Below are 13,136 nucleotides of genomic sequence, written 5' to 3'. Positions count from 1 at the left end.
CCATAATAGCAGCACCCTTTTATATTCTGACCAACAATGTAGGAGGGTTCCCATTTCTTCACATTCTGGTTGACACATTTCCCATGAAAAAATTATAGTCATCTTAGTGAGTTTGAAGTGCAGTTTTGATATGAAACTCACTAATGACCAATGATGTTGAACATCTTTCTTGTGTTTGTTGGCAATTTGTATTCCTTCTTTGGAGAAATGTTTATTCAAGTGCTTTGCTCATTTTTAAATTGTGGGCCTTTGGGTTGAATTTTAAGAGTTCTTTATATATTCTGGGTACTAAACCCTTATCAGATACATAATTTGTAAATATTTTCTCCCTTTCTATAGGTTGCCTTTCCACTTTCTTGATAATGTCCTTTGATGGACAGAAGTTTAAAATTTATATGAAGTCTTATATGCTGTAACTTTGCTGAATTCATTTATTAGCTATAGCTTGTTTTTTTGGTAGATTCTTTGGCATTGTCTATGTATAAACCCATGTCATCTAAACATAGCTTCACTTCTTCCTTTCCAATTTGGATGTCTTTTATTTTTCTTGTTCAGTTACTGTCTAGGACTTCGGTTTTATGTAGAATAGCAGTAGTAAAAGTATGAATCCTTTTTTGTTTGTTTGTTTCTGAGTTTAAGGGGAAATATTTCAGTCTTTCACTATTGAGTATGATACTAGCTGTGGATTTTTCATAGGTGCCCTTTACTATGTTAATGAAGTTATTTTCTATTCCTGTTTTTTGGAATATTTGTCATGAAAAGATATTGAATTTTGTCAAATGACTTTTCTGCATCTATTGAGATGATCATGTAGTTTTATGCCTTTGTTCTATTAATGTGGTGTACTACACTGACTGATTTTCTTATGTGGAACTATTGTGTTTTTGGGATAAACCCCCATGGTCATGGTGTATATAATCTTTTAAATGTGCCGTTGAAATTCAGTTTACTTCTGTCTTGTTGAGAATGTTTGTAACCATATTCAAAAAGGATATTAATCTTTTGGTATTTTTATTTCTTTTATCTTGTGGCACCTTTGTCTGCAGTCCACTTAATTTTAAATCTACACTTAAGAAGAATCAGCCAATTCTGCAATTCTGTGTTGACCATAGTAGTGCAAGACCAAGAACACTATCAGAAGAAATTTGAACCTTTTCTGAGAAGAAAAATCCATGGTTTATTTTCAGTGATATAAATTTGAAAGATTACCTTGTTCCTAAATTATAGTTGGCACTGAAAACTATGTTTTGCTAGGGCTCCATGATGGCTGGTTATTAGTGGAACACCAATTTGACTTTACAGCTTCCTAGGGTAGAGGGAATGTCAGGGTCCTGAGAAGGTAATAGGGTGGGCAACACAGGAGACAGGAAGTTGCTTAATAAGGAGTAAGTTTTCCATGACTTCCCTTTGTTTCCATCCACTTTCCAATTAGAGGAAAAAAGTTACCTTTATTTTCTGTTATTTTTTATTTCTCCAATAATGTATTTCTGTACATGACTATCTTCTTATTATGCTTCTTAGACATTCAGAAGCATGGGGTTAAGAGCAAAAACTCACTGCCTTGTTATGTTTGCACTGATAGTTCAAGGATATTTTAACACTGACCAGCATCTATTCCTAATCTTCATTCAAAATGTTATTTTCCATCCAGTGTAGAGGGGAAATGGGCAGTGAGGAACAACTGCATGGGTTACACAGCAAGCTAGTAATAGAGTGAAGGTTGCAACAATTGTGCTCTTACCTACTTCCTTCTTCCTGTTTAGCCACCTTTTGCCAATCTTATGTATTTGTCAAAGTAAAAGTCTGATAAGGGCAAGAATGCCAGGGCTTGGTCAAGCCTAGGAACAGTCTGTTGCAAAACAGGGAACCCATTTTGCCCTTACTGGCTATGGGGGAAACCCTGTGTTAACAGCTACTGAGCTTTTCCCTTAGTTATTTGGTGTAGTCTCACTCACATGCTGCTATGTACCTTGGACATAGACAAAGCAGTGTCAGAACTAAAACTGCACAATGGCTAGAAACGGAGGTATGAGCATATTTGATAGAAAGAAGAAAAATCAGTCATTTGGCATTCTTCCTGTTAGCTTCTTTTCCCCTGGATGAAGGTCTGGTGTGTTGTAGCAGTTTTGTGTGTGCATGCTAAGTTGCTTCAGGTGTGTCTGACTCTAGTGACCCTATGGACTGTAGCCTGCCAGGCTCCTCTGTATATGGGATTCTCCAGGCAAGAACACTGGAGTGGATTGCCATGCCTTCTTCCAGGGGATCTTCCTGAACCAGGGATCCAACTCTCATCTCATGTTTTCTGCATTGGCAGGTGGGTTCTTTACCACTAGCACCACCTGGGAAGCCAGTAGCAGTTTTGTAAGTCTGACCAAATGATTAAGTACTTTCACTGTCTAAATTGTACTAATTAAGTGAAAGTAGATGGCAGTGCTGGCTTCTTCCTTCAGCTTCACATTTTTAACATGCCTAGTGTCCTTGAAAGCGAGCTGTGAGACAGAGCTGTCATAAAAGCCCACTGTCTCTATAGTCCTAGGAGGAGATGGAAGGAAGACTGGGAAGAAAGGGTGGTTGTTGCCAGACATGTAAACTGCAGATCTGCAAGCCCAGGCACCTCCCTGACACTTTCACAAAGCTCTCTCTGAATTTCTAGGGAGACGAAACTACCAGCCTTGCCTCTGCAGTGAGTCATCTGCTGGAGCTTTTCTTGGAGTTTGGGAACTGCAGGTGGGACCTAGAGAGAGAGCTTCTAGGACAGGAGACTTGGCCATCCCAGAATCAGTTGCCCCTGGAAGTAGAGGAGTCCAGCTGATCTTGTGCCTGTGGAAGGATGACTGGCTAGGGTACCACAAGGATATTTCTTTTTTCAAAAATTTAATTTACCTATTTTTGGTTATGCTGGGTCTTCATTGGTGTGAGGACTTTCTCTAGTTGTGGTGAGCGGGAGCTACTCTTCATTTCAATGTGCTGGCTTCTCTTGTTGTGGAACACGGGCTCTAGAGCACGTGGGCTTCAGTAGTTGCAGTGCGTTGACTCAGTAATTGCAGCTTCTGGGCTCTAGAGCACAGGCTCAATGGTTGTGGCACATGGCCTTAACTGCTCTGAGGAATGTGGGATCAAACCCATATCTCCTGCACTGGCAGGCAGATTCTTCATGGCTAAGCCACCAGGGAAGCCACTGGGGAAGCCCTCACAAAGATATTTCTAAGTTATTAGGTTGAGCCATAGGAAATTGTCAATACTGAACCAGTTTGACCTTCGAAAATGGTGATCTCAGTTCAGCCTAAACTTTCAATAAGGAGAAAGCAAGCAAGAAACTGAAGCCCAAAGAATCCATTGCCTGCAATAGATTCAACTCAATCTACTGGAAGCAGAATATATTTTATAGAACATTAGTTTCTCAGTTTACTTTTATTCTTGTCTAAAGTTCTGTTATGGTTTGAATTGTGTCCCCTGCCCCTAAAAAGGTATGGTGAAGTCCTAACCCTCCTAGTACCTCCTAATGTGAACTTGTTTGGAAATATGGTTTTTATAGAGGTAATCAAGTTAAAACTAGGTTGTTAAGGTGGACCCTACCAATATGACTGGTATCCTTATAAAAAGGGGAAACATGGACAGAGGGAAAAATGATACAAAGACACACATGAGAATGCCATTTGAAGGTGGAGTGATGCATCTACAAGCCAAAGGATGCATGAGGCAATCAGAAGCTAGAAGAGAGCATGGAATAGTCCCTTCCTTAGACCTTCAAGGGAGCACAGCCTTGCTGATACCTTGATTTTGGATTTATAGTCTCCAGATCCATGAGACAATGAGTTTCTGTTGTTCTAAGACACCTAGTGTGTGGTACTTCATGATGGCAGCCCTAATGCTATGGTCTGGATGTTTGGGTCGCCCCATCCTGGGCTGGCCCAATTCATATGTTGAAGTCCTAATGCCCAATATGATGGTATCAGTAGGCAGGGCTTTTGGGAAGTGCTTAAGGTGAAGCCTTCAAGAATGTGATTAGTGCCCTTATAAAAAAGACCCAGAGAGATCTCCAGCTCCTTCCACCATGTAAGGACACAGTGAGAAGGTACCAGACATGAACTAGTAAGTGGGCCCACATCAGAAGGTGAACACACTGGCATCCTGATCTGGGGACTTTCCATTTTAACTCATTGTAACTGTGAGCAATAAGTTTCTGTTTTTCACAAGCTACCTGGCCTGTGGTATTTTGTTATAGAAGTCCAAATGGATTAAGACACTTAGGAAATGAGGCTCCTTCCAGTGATGATAAACCATGCTACTGGTAAGAGACAATAACACAGTCTATGTTAAGGTACAGTAGTTTAATCCCTAGGCTCCAAGACAACAGAGGTGAAGGGTCTGATTCTATAGAAACTGGTTGTGTTTCCTACTGTTGCCTAGAGGATTTGTTTAGATACAATGAAGCTAGTTTTGTAATTTAAAATGCATACACCACACACACACACACACACACACACACACACACACTCATGTACCCACATATTTATTCCTTTCTACAGTTTTCTGGCATTTCCAAGTTTGGGGTAAAAGTTTCAGTATGAATTTTTCCTCCAGTCCGCAATGGATCAGATATCACGCCTGAGCAACCTTAAGGAGCCCATTCAGATTTTAGGAGAACCAGACACTCACCCTAAGGAGACAGAAAGAATTGCTGATACTCTCACAGGGAGTGTTTCTGTGTTAAAAAAGTTTGGAAGGTGGAAATGGAGCTCCTGGAATTGAATTCAAAAGACTTATTTAGGAAGGTCTGTGTTAGCAGGTTTTGCCTGATGGGGATTCAACAGTGGATGACAAGAGCAGTGCCTTACGCAGATGGGTATGGAATTCACCAGAAGCTCTTTTATGTTAAACTTTTTTCAGGATACAGCTTTATAAATAAACCTAAACAAAATAGAAGGAGATGATTATAAGTCAACTGACTTTAACCTGATGAAACTTCTCTAAGTAGAAATATATATATATTTAATATATATAATAATATATATATAAATACACACAAAGAAAAGCACTTTGATTCATATTGGTACTCTTAGGATATCTGCGTACTCTTATTTTTCAGCTAAATTAAGAATCAACTTTTGACTATCACAATACTGTATTAGCATCTCCTGGGTAACCAAGTCATCTACCTCTTGGTCATTTCATGGTTCTTTACCACTTCCATTAGAGATAGTCAAAAAGGTGAAAGGAAGTAAAATTACAACTGTGTCATCTGGTACCTTTATGATACTGAAAGGTTTAGTGAGACAGGAAGCACAAATCACAGCCTGGAATGGGATTTAAATTAACTGTGGATTCAAATTATTCATGATCTTCCCCTGTTTCTTTTATCCATCATTCCTGCAAAAGCTTACACTTAAGGGAAATATGAATTTCTTAAACAAGACACAAAAGCATGCTCTGTAAAGGAAAAAAATTTAATAAATGTGACTATATTTACATCAAAAATTTCTGTTCATAAAAAGATAACATAGCAAATAAAAGGCAACTTACATATTCTAGGAGATATGTGCAGCTTATACAGTCAACAAAAAGATTAGTTTAATAAAAATATAGATAAAAAATTCCTATAAACCGATTAAAAAAGTGAGAAAAAACAATAAAAGAGGTTGAACAAATAGGAATTTTGCAGAATGGGAGACAAATATGATTAATAAATATATCAGGAAAATGCAACTTAAGATCACACTGATATACCATTTTACAACCATTCGATTGGCAAAAATCAAGAAGCTTGATTTTATCAATTGCTGGAAAAGATAGGGATCAAGAGAATCTCATCTGTTGCCGGTGGGAATGTAATTTGTACAGCTTGAGAAAATAATCTGTCATTCCTCTGTAAGGCTGAACACTCTTACACCCCACAACCCAGAAATTCCACTCCTAAGCACAGGCCAAGCTCTTGCCCATATATACCAGCAGAAGACATGAATAAGAATGTTCATAGTAGCCCCATTCATAACTGTCAGACTTCCACCATTAGAGGAGGAGATAAATTCATTGCGGTACAGTCACACAATGGAATATTATACTGCAGTAAATGAACAAGCTACAGAAGCAACAACCTGTGTGAACTTCAGTTATATGAAGCTGAGTGGGAAAAAAAAAATCAAATCCCAGAAAAGCACATACAGTACAATCTCTTTTCTACAAAGTTCAAAAACAAACACCTGAACAATATATTACTTAGGCACACATATATTCTGAATAAAACTTAAAAAGATAAGGTATAAAGGAATGAAAACCACAAAATTCGAGATCACAGTTACTTCTGAAGGAAAAACAGAAGGATGAGATGGGGAAAAGTAATTAGGTAGGGATATAATATTATTAAGATTCTGGTTCTTGTTTGATTGAAAATTTCAAGATGTTTGTTATTAAATTAGAAAAAATAAGTACATTAGTGAATGAGTAAGTTAAAGATTACCTTTCATGTAAATACTAATAATGACTGTATATATCCTACATCAAGAATTCTGACTAACCCAAACATGTGAATCTGAGCTCCATTAAAATAAAAAGAAAAACAAACAAACAAAAAGTACTGGATATCTAAATTAACTTTTCTAAGTCTGAAACTATTGAAGATGAAACTTCTAGGACCCATCACTTGCAAAGGCCCTGTGAGAGCTGACAATATACAAAGTTACTGATTACAACAGTATTTGCAAAGAGCAAAAGATAGAAAATATCCATGTCCACATCGCCCCCTCCGATCCAGGACCATATGGTTCATTCTTATTTGCACTTTTTCCGTATCTGGACTCCTCTGAAGTGAGAAGCCTGGTTCCCAGCCTGTGCAGATGCCGCCGTTTCCCTGTGGGCTCCGACACCCATGCTGCTCCCCACGTGAACTCTTTCCTTCCCCTACTTAGACTCAGACATCCAGTGCTGGGCCACCGCCCTGGGCCGACACCCTTTACTCCACTCAGGCTCCTAGACAGGGACAGGCTGTTATAGTCATCCCTCCCCCTGACCCTGCGCTCACCCCTGAGCCTACCACGCCCTACCCCCACTCTCCCTAATAGCTTTAGAAATATTTAAGAAGAAAGGAAGGGGTGAAATGGAAGGAAGAAGAAAAAGGGAAGAGAATGGGAAGAACCTCTCTATTTTTTCTGCACTAATGATGGCATAAATACGGTCACTGTCCTGTATCTTGTATTTTTCGTTCAGAATATAGTAATGACATATAGCTCCATATCATACCAAAAGAGTTCCCTTATTCTTATTTGTTGTTTAATTGCTCAGTTGTGTCCGACTCTTTGTGACCCCACAGACTGTAGCCTTCCAGGTTTCTCTGTCCATGGGAGTTGGCTGCCATTTTCTTCCACAATAATTTTTATGGCACACACAATATAGTATATGGATGAACTGTAGTCTCTTTACCTAGTCTCCTATTGATAGATATCTATGTTTGGCCAATCTTTGGCTAGGTCAAATAACATTGCATGAGTAGCACAAATACTAGAACTCTAGAGCAACCTTAGAGGCTTCCCAGGTGGCTCAGTGGTAAAGGATCTGCCTGCCAAGCAGGAGAAGTGAGTTCAATCCCTGGGTCGGGAAGATCCCCTGGAGAAGGAAACAGCAACCTATTCCAGTATTCTTGCCTGGAAAATCCCGTGGACAGAGGAGTCTGGCAGGGGATCCATGGGGTCCCAATTGAGTCAGATAAGACTTAGCGACTAAACAACAACAGAGCAACCATACGCACGTTGTAATGTTGCACACATGTTAGTATACCTTCAGAATAAAATCCTGAAAATGGGCCAAAAGGCACATGAGTATAATTTTGAGAGATACTGGCAAACAATGAATAACAATAGCTTGTTCTCTGCATGACAGGGAATTAAGAATTTCTGGGCATGCATGGGTTAAAAAACCAAACCAAACCAAACCAACCCCACCCCTCCCCAAACAAAAAAACCCCAAATAGCTGAGACCAAACTTAAAATAGAAAGTGGCAACTTCTTACCTGTTGCCTCTGAGTATAGAGTCTTCTCATCAACACTTCGAACATTACAGGAAGTAAACAATTTCCTCCCCTCAAGTTTATCAAGTTGGCTATTTATCACAACAACAGAACAAAGAGGGACAGGTCTGCAGAACAAAAAAGGGGAAAAAAATCAGTTTTTATCAGATTTATGTAACACTGAGAGATGATCAAGTGCATGACAGGGGTGGAAATTTCTGACACTTGGGTATCAGTGGGTACTGACTGTCTTAGATAAACTGCTCCTAAAGTGGGGCTGACATTACCAGCCGCTCACACTCCCTTGCTCCCAAGCACAACTGCGCTCAGGTGGCTCCTGGGCATCCAGTCCCAGCCTGCTGTTGTGGGTTATGTTCAAAGAGATCACCAGGGATTCGATCTCTGTGATGGCAGGGACTGTCCCATCTGAAGGGAGCTGAAATCCTTTAAAGAAATGAAAATAGGACCATGGAATGGTCCTAGTCAGCTTCTCTCATTTTCTCTGTCATAATCAAAATTTCTCACCCAATCCACTTTAGAGTAACTGTTACTAGAAAGACACTGAATAACAAATTGCTGGTATTAGCTTAATGTGCTAAGTCAGAGCTGTCCAACAGAACTGTAAGTGATGACAGAAATGATAAGCCACAGCTGAGCTGTCCAACATGGTTGCCAGAGATGGCTATTGAGCATTCAAAATATGGCTATTGTGAATGAGAAACTAAATCTTTAAATTAGTTTAGTTTCAATTAACTTATATTTAAATTTATATAGCTATATGTGTCTACTGGCTACAGTCAACTCTGGGAATCTTAGAGATAAAGTGCTGTAGTGAAAAACGTTGTTTTAGTTAGTAGAAACACAAAGTAGAGAAGGATATGTGTTTTATGTTCCCGTAGTACCATCATGTGGATGAAGGAACTACTCCATGTGGAAAGGAAATGAACACTCTGATTACCCTTCTGTCCAGTTTTTGCTCCCATTAGCTTCTCCTGAACTTCTTGATGAAAAAACTGAGCTTTGCCAATCCAGTATTTACTAAGACCTAGGGGACATTAGGTGTTCTTGCCTGTTCAGCATCTCCCTTTCCTACTAACATTGCTCCTTTTGTTTATCCATCTGTTCTACCTCTCACCACTCATCCACACACCAACACTCCCTTTTCTTTGGGGACTCAGTCCCATTTTTAACCCATATATGTCGACTAGGGTTGACAGCTGACTCTTTTCCCCCACACTCCCTGACCATTCCCCACCCCGCCCCCCACAGTGACTGGTTGCGCATATGAGCATATGAGCTGAGACTCTCAATCCTGGAACTTGTGCTGGAGCCCTTGGGGCTGGGTTCTTTTTCTGTTTGAGTTGCTAGGCTTGCAAGATACAAGCCTGCCTATTAGCTGTGGCACTAAGTTGGGAAAGGCTACACAAGTATGGAGAAGATCTAAAGGAAAGTGTGACTGAGACACAGGCACAGATTCCTAATGGCATCATTGAAATGCCTGCACCCAGACATACCTGTCTTCTCCACCATGCAAGCCAATATGTTCCTTTTTTCCTTGAGCTATTGTGAATTAAGAGGTCTGTCCCTTAGAATGAAAAGTTCCTTGTTTAATAAGAGAAAGTAAGAGAAAGGAGAAATAGAAAATAATATAACTGTTTATAGAATATAATTTTCTTAATGCAACTAATATTTAGGCACAGATAAACTTGATTGGCATAAAAAACAGGCTTCATATCATTATACTTATCCAGTTTTATTAGACAACTTACTTAGATGTGTGTTAGAAGCAAAAAGAAAGATAATAGATGTACAAGCAAATTTTAAAAATAAAAGAGAAAACACACAATAGAGAGGCTTAAAAAGCTAAACGGTGAATCTGACAAATAGATCAAGAAAACAGAGCATAAATAAATAAAGCAGAAAAACAAACAAAAAAAATAAACAAAAAAAAGAAAAACATCTACGTCTACTTTATTGACTATGCCAAAGCCTTTGACTGTGTGGATCACAACAAACTGTGGAAAATTCTTAAAGAGATGGGAATGCCAGACCACCTGATTGGCCTCCTGAGAAATCTGTATGCAGGTCAGGAAGCAACAGTTAGAACTTGACATGGAGCAACAGACTGGTTCCAAATTGGGGAAGGAGTACGTCAAGGCTGTATACTGTCACCCTGCTTATTTAACTTATATGCAGAGTACATCACGCGAAATGCTGGGCTGGATGAAGCACAAGCTGAAATCAAGATTGCTGCGAGAAATAGAAAAAACCTCAGATATGCAGATGACACCACCCTTATGGCAGAAAGTGAAGAAGAAGTAAAGTGCCTCTTGATGAAAGTGAAACAGGAGAGTGAAAACTTGACTTAAAACTCAACATTCAGAAAACTAAGATCATGGCATCTGGTCCTATCACTTCATGGCAAACAGATGGGGAAACAATGGAAACAGTGACAGAATTAATTTTTGGGGCTCCAAAATCACTGCAGATGGTGACTGCAGTCATGAAATTAAAAGATGCTTACTCCTTGGAAGAAAAGTTATGACCAACCTAGATATCATATTAAAAAGCAGAGACATTACTTTGCCAACAAAGGTCCATCTAGTCAAGCCTATGGTTTTTCTGGTAGTCATGTATGGATGTGAGAGTTGGACTATAAAGAAAGCTGAGTGCCAAAGAACTGATGCTTTTCAACTGTGGTATTGGAGAAGACTCTTGACAGTCCCTTGGACTGCAAGGAGATCCAACCAGTCCAACCTAAAGGAAATCAGTCCTGAATATTCATTGGAAGGACTCATGTTGAAGCTGAAACTCCAATACTTTGGCCACCTGATGTGAAGAATTGACTTATTTGAAAAGACCCTGATACTGGGAAAGATTGAAGGCAGGAGGCGAAGAGGATGACAGAGGATGATATGGTTGGATGGCATCACTGACTCAATGGACATGAGTTTGAGCAAACTCTGGGAGATGGTGATGGACAGGGAGGCCTGGCATGCTGCAGTCCATGGGGTTGCAAAGAGTCAGACACAACTGAGTGACTGAACTGAACTTAACTGCAAGCGGAAAAGAACAGTAGAAAAAGCAAACAAAGGAATAAATGTAGAAAAATAGTAATAGGTTTAAAAAATGAAAAATTGAAATTAAAAAAAGAGAAAAGAAAAAAAAAAGGAAAACTCCCCAGAACTCCAAAAGCCCAATGTAGAGGCAGAGGTTTAAAACAACAATAAAAAATGTGACTGAGGAAAAAAAAAGCTCAGAAGCTTAATTAGATTTCATAATGCCAATAAAATTGACAACTGCAAGAGGGAGAAAAAAAAAAAAAGGAAAAAAATCCAAAAGAATCTACATAACAAGTCAAAAACATAAGAATAATAAATGTTTTTCTTGAGTCATTGGTGTCAAGAGTTCTTTCCCCCTCTGGGAGTCACAGTCCACCTTACCTCCCTAGGATGCCCTCCAACACTGTGTTGATTTCTGGACCTGCTGTGGGGGCAGCTCAGATTCTAATCTGGTCCTACTCCTGTGTGTTCTTGCCTCCAATGTCCACAGTTGTCAGAAATAGTGCATTTTCTTTTGTGGGAGCTCTCAGTGTCTTTTTATATACTCCATAGACACAGAGTCTGCCTAGTTGATTGTATGGATTTAGTCTGCAGCTTGTAGAGCTGGTGGGAAGGTTTTGGGTCTTCTTCTGTAGCCACACTGCCTCTGGGTTTCAACTGTGGTTTTATTTCCACCTCTACATTTGGGTCATCCACTGGGGTTTGCTCCTGAGGCTGCCCTGGAGGACTTGGGTTTGCCCCTGTGAGGGCCAGATGTGAAGATGGTGCAGCTGCTTGGGTCACAGGGGTTCTGGCAGCACCAGGTACTCAGGGGAGTTGGTGGCTAGGGCAGCAGGAAATGTAGTGCTCTAGAAGGGTATGGTAACCAGTATTGGCCAATATGCTCCAGTATTCTTGGTTGGAGAACCCTCCTGACAGAGAAGCCTGGTAGGCCACAGTCCACAGGGTCGCAAAGTGTTGGACAGGACCGAAGCAACCCTGTGCACATAGATGCAAGACTTTTTTTGTCTGTGGCAGCTCTGCCCCAGTGAGAGTTGAGTGTGAAGGTGGCGCAGCTGCTGGGCTTTCGGGGACCCTGGCAGCGCCAAGTGTGCAGGGACACGGGCTGCCTCCACTACAGGAGCTATGGCACTCTCAAAGTCTTTTTTCGAGCCTCTTGTAGCTGGTGATCAGAAGGCCTCTTTGGCCAGTCTTTCTCTGTAGCTCCACCCATTCAGGCACTTAAGAGTGCTTGCTCCCTTGCCTGGGGCCCTTCTCTGTTGTTTAGCGAGTCAGGCACATAGAGAGGCCCCTTTGGCTGGGGTCCTACTCTGTAGTTTGGCACATCAGTCACTTAAAGGAGCACCCTGGGTGGGGTCCTACTCTGTAGTTCAGTGCATCAGGCATTTGATGGGCCAGCCTCTCTGCTGTTCAGCTGCCAATGCTGGCGTATGGGGAGAGAGAGGCTATAGTGATGGCTCCACCTGCTATGCGTGACTCAGCAGTATCTCCTTGCTTCCATGGCTGCTCTTCTTTCCTCCACAGGTATTTCCCACCACAATCTCCTTCCTCCCCTCCCCTTGATCCGTCTCTCCACAGTCAACAGCAGCCCTTGCCCTGGGATTGCTCCACAACCCCTCAACTCCAGCTCTCAGCCTCTGCACCTTCCAGGAGACCCGCATCCCTGTCTGGGGTAGGTATGGCTGCAGCAAGGACTGTCTGATTCTCATTCCATTTAGGCTGCCACAAATCAGCTGTCTTACTCTCAGCCTTAAATGTTTCTCCTCTGACTCAGATAATTGTTCCAATGTGGGGGTCAGACCCCTGCCTCAGTTCTGCCACCCACCGAGGGCAGGTTCAGTCCTACTAACATTCCTGTTTTTCCCCCTAGTTCCTTTATCCTACCAGGTTTTGCGTGGTTCTATATATTCTTTTCCGCTGGTCAAGTACTCCCATCTGCTCTCAGCTGGTGTTCTGCATGCACTTCTGTGTCTGAAGGTGTATTCCTGATGTATCAGTGGAGAGAGATGTACTCCATGTCCACTTGCTCCTCCACCATCTTGTTTTCTCCTCAATGACATTTTTTGTAGAAAAAG

At 40.9% G+C, this 13,136-nt stretch overlaps 1 protein-coding gene across 3 annotated transcripts in view; it reads right to left on the bottom strand.

The window, feature by feature from the left end:
• Positions 1 to 13,136, bottom strand: part of THEM4 (thioesterase superfamily member 4) — a 47,818-nt gene that overhangs the window by 8,852 nt on the left and 25,830 nt on the right. Inside the window, exons 5-7 of one of the 3 annotated variants that reach the window (XM_043879006.1) lie at positions 8,003 to 8,127; positions 4,860 to 4,911; positions 4,498 to 4,660 (exon numbers count right to left, since the gene is read on the bottom strand). In XM_043879006.1, coding sequence (XP_043734941.1) covers positions 4,871 to 4,911; positions 8,003 to 8,127 — 166 coding nt within the window. In that variant the 3' untranslated portion in view covers positions 4,498 to 4,660; positions 4,860 to 4,870. Of the gene's footprint in view, positions 1 to 4,497; positions 4,661 to 4,847; positions 6,967 to 8,002; positions 8,128 to 13,136 lie in introns of those variants that run through there. The other 2 variants (XM_043879007.1, XM_043879008.1) reach the window with 2 other exon arrangements.

Source organism: Cervus elaphus, chromosome 20, assembly GCF_910594005.1.
Source record: "Cervus elaphus chromosome 20, mCerEla1.1, whole genome shotgun sequence".
Taxonomy (NCBI): domain Eukaryota; kingdom Metazoa; phylum Chordata; class Mammalia; order Artiodactyla; family Cervidae; genus Cervus; species Cervus elaphus.
The sequence above is the reverse complement of the archived record's forward strand: the minus strand, read 5'-3'. Positions and strand labels throughout refer to the sequence as shown.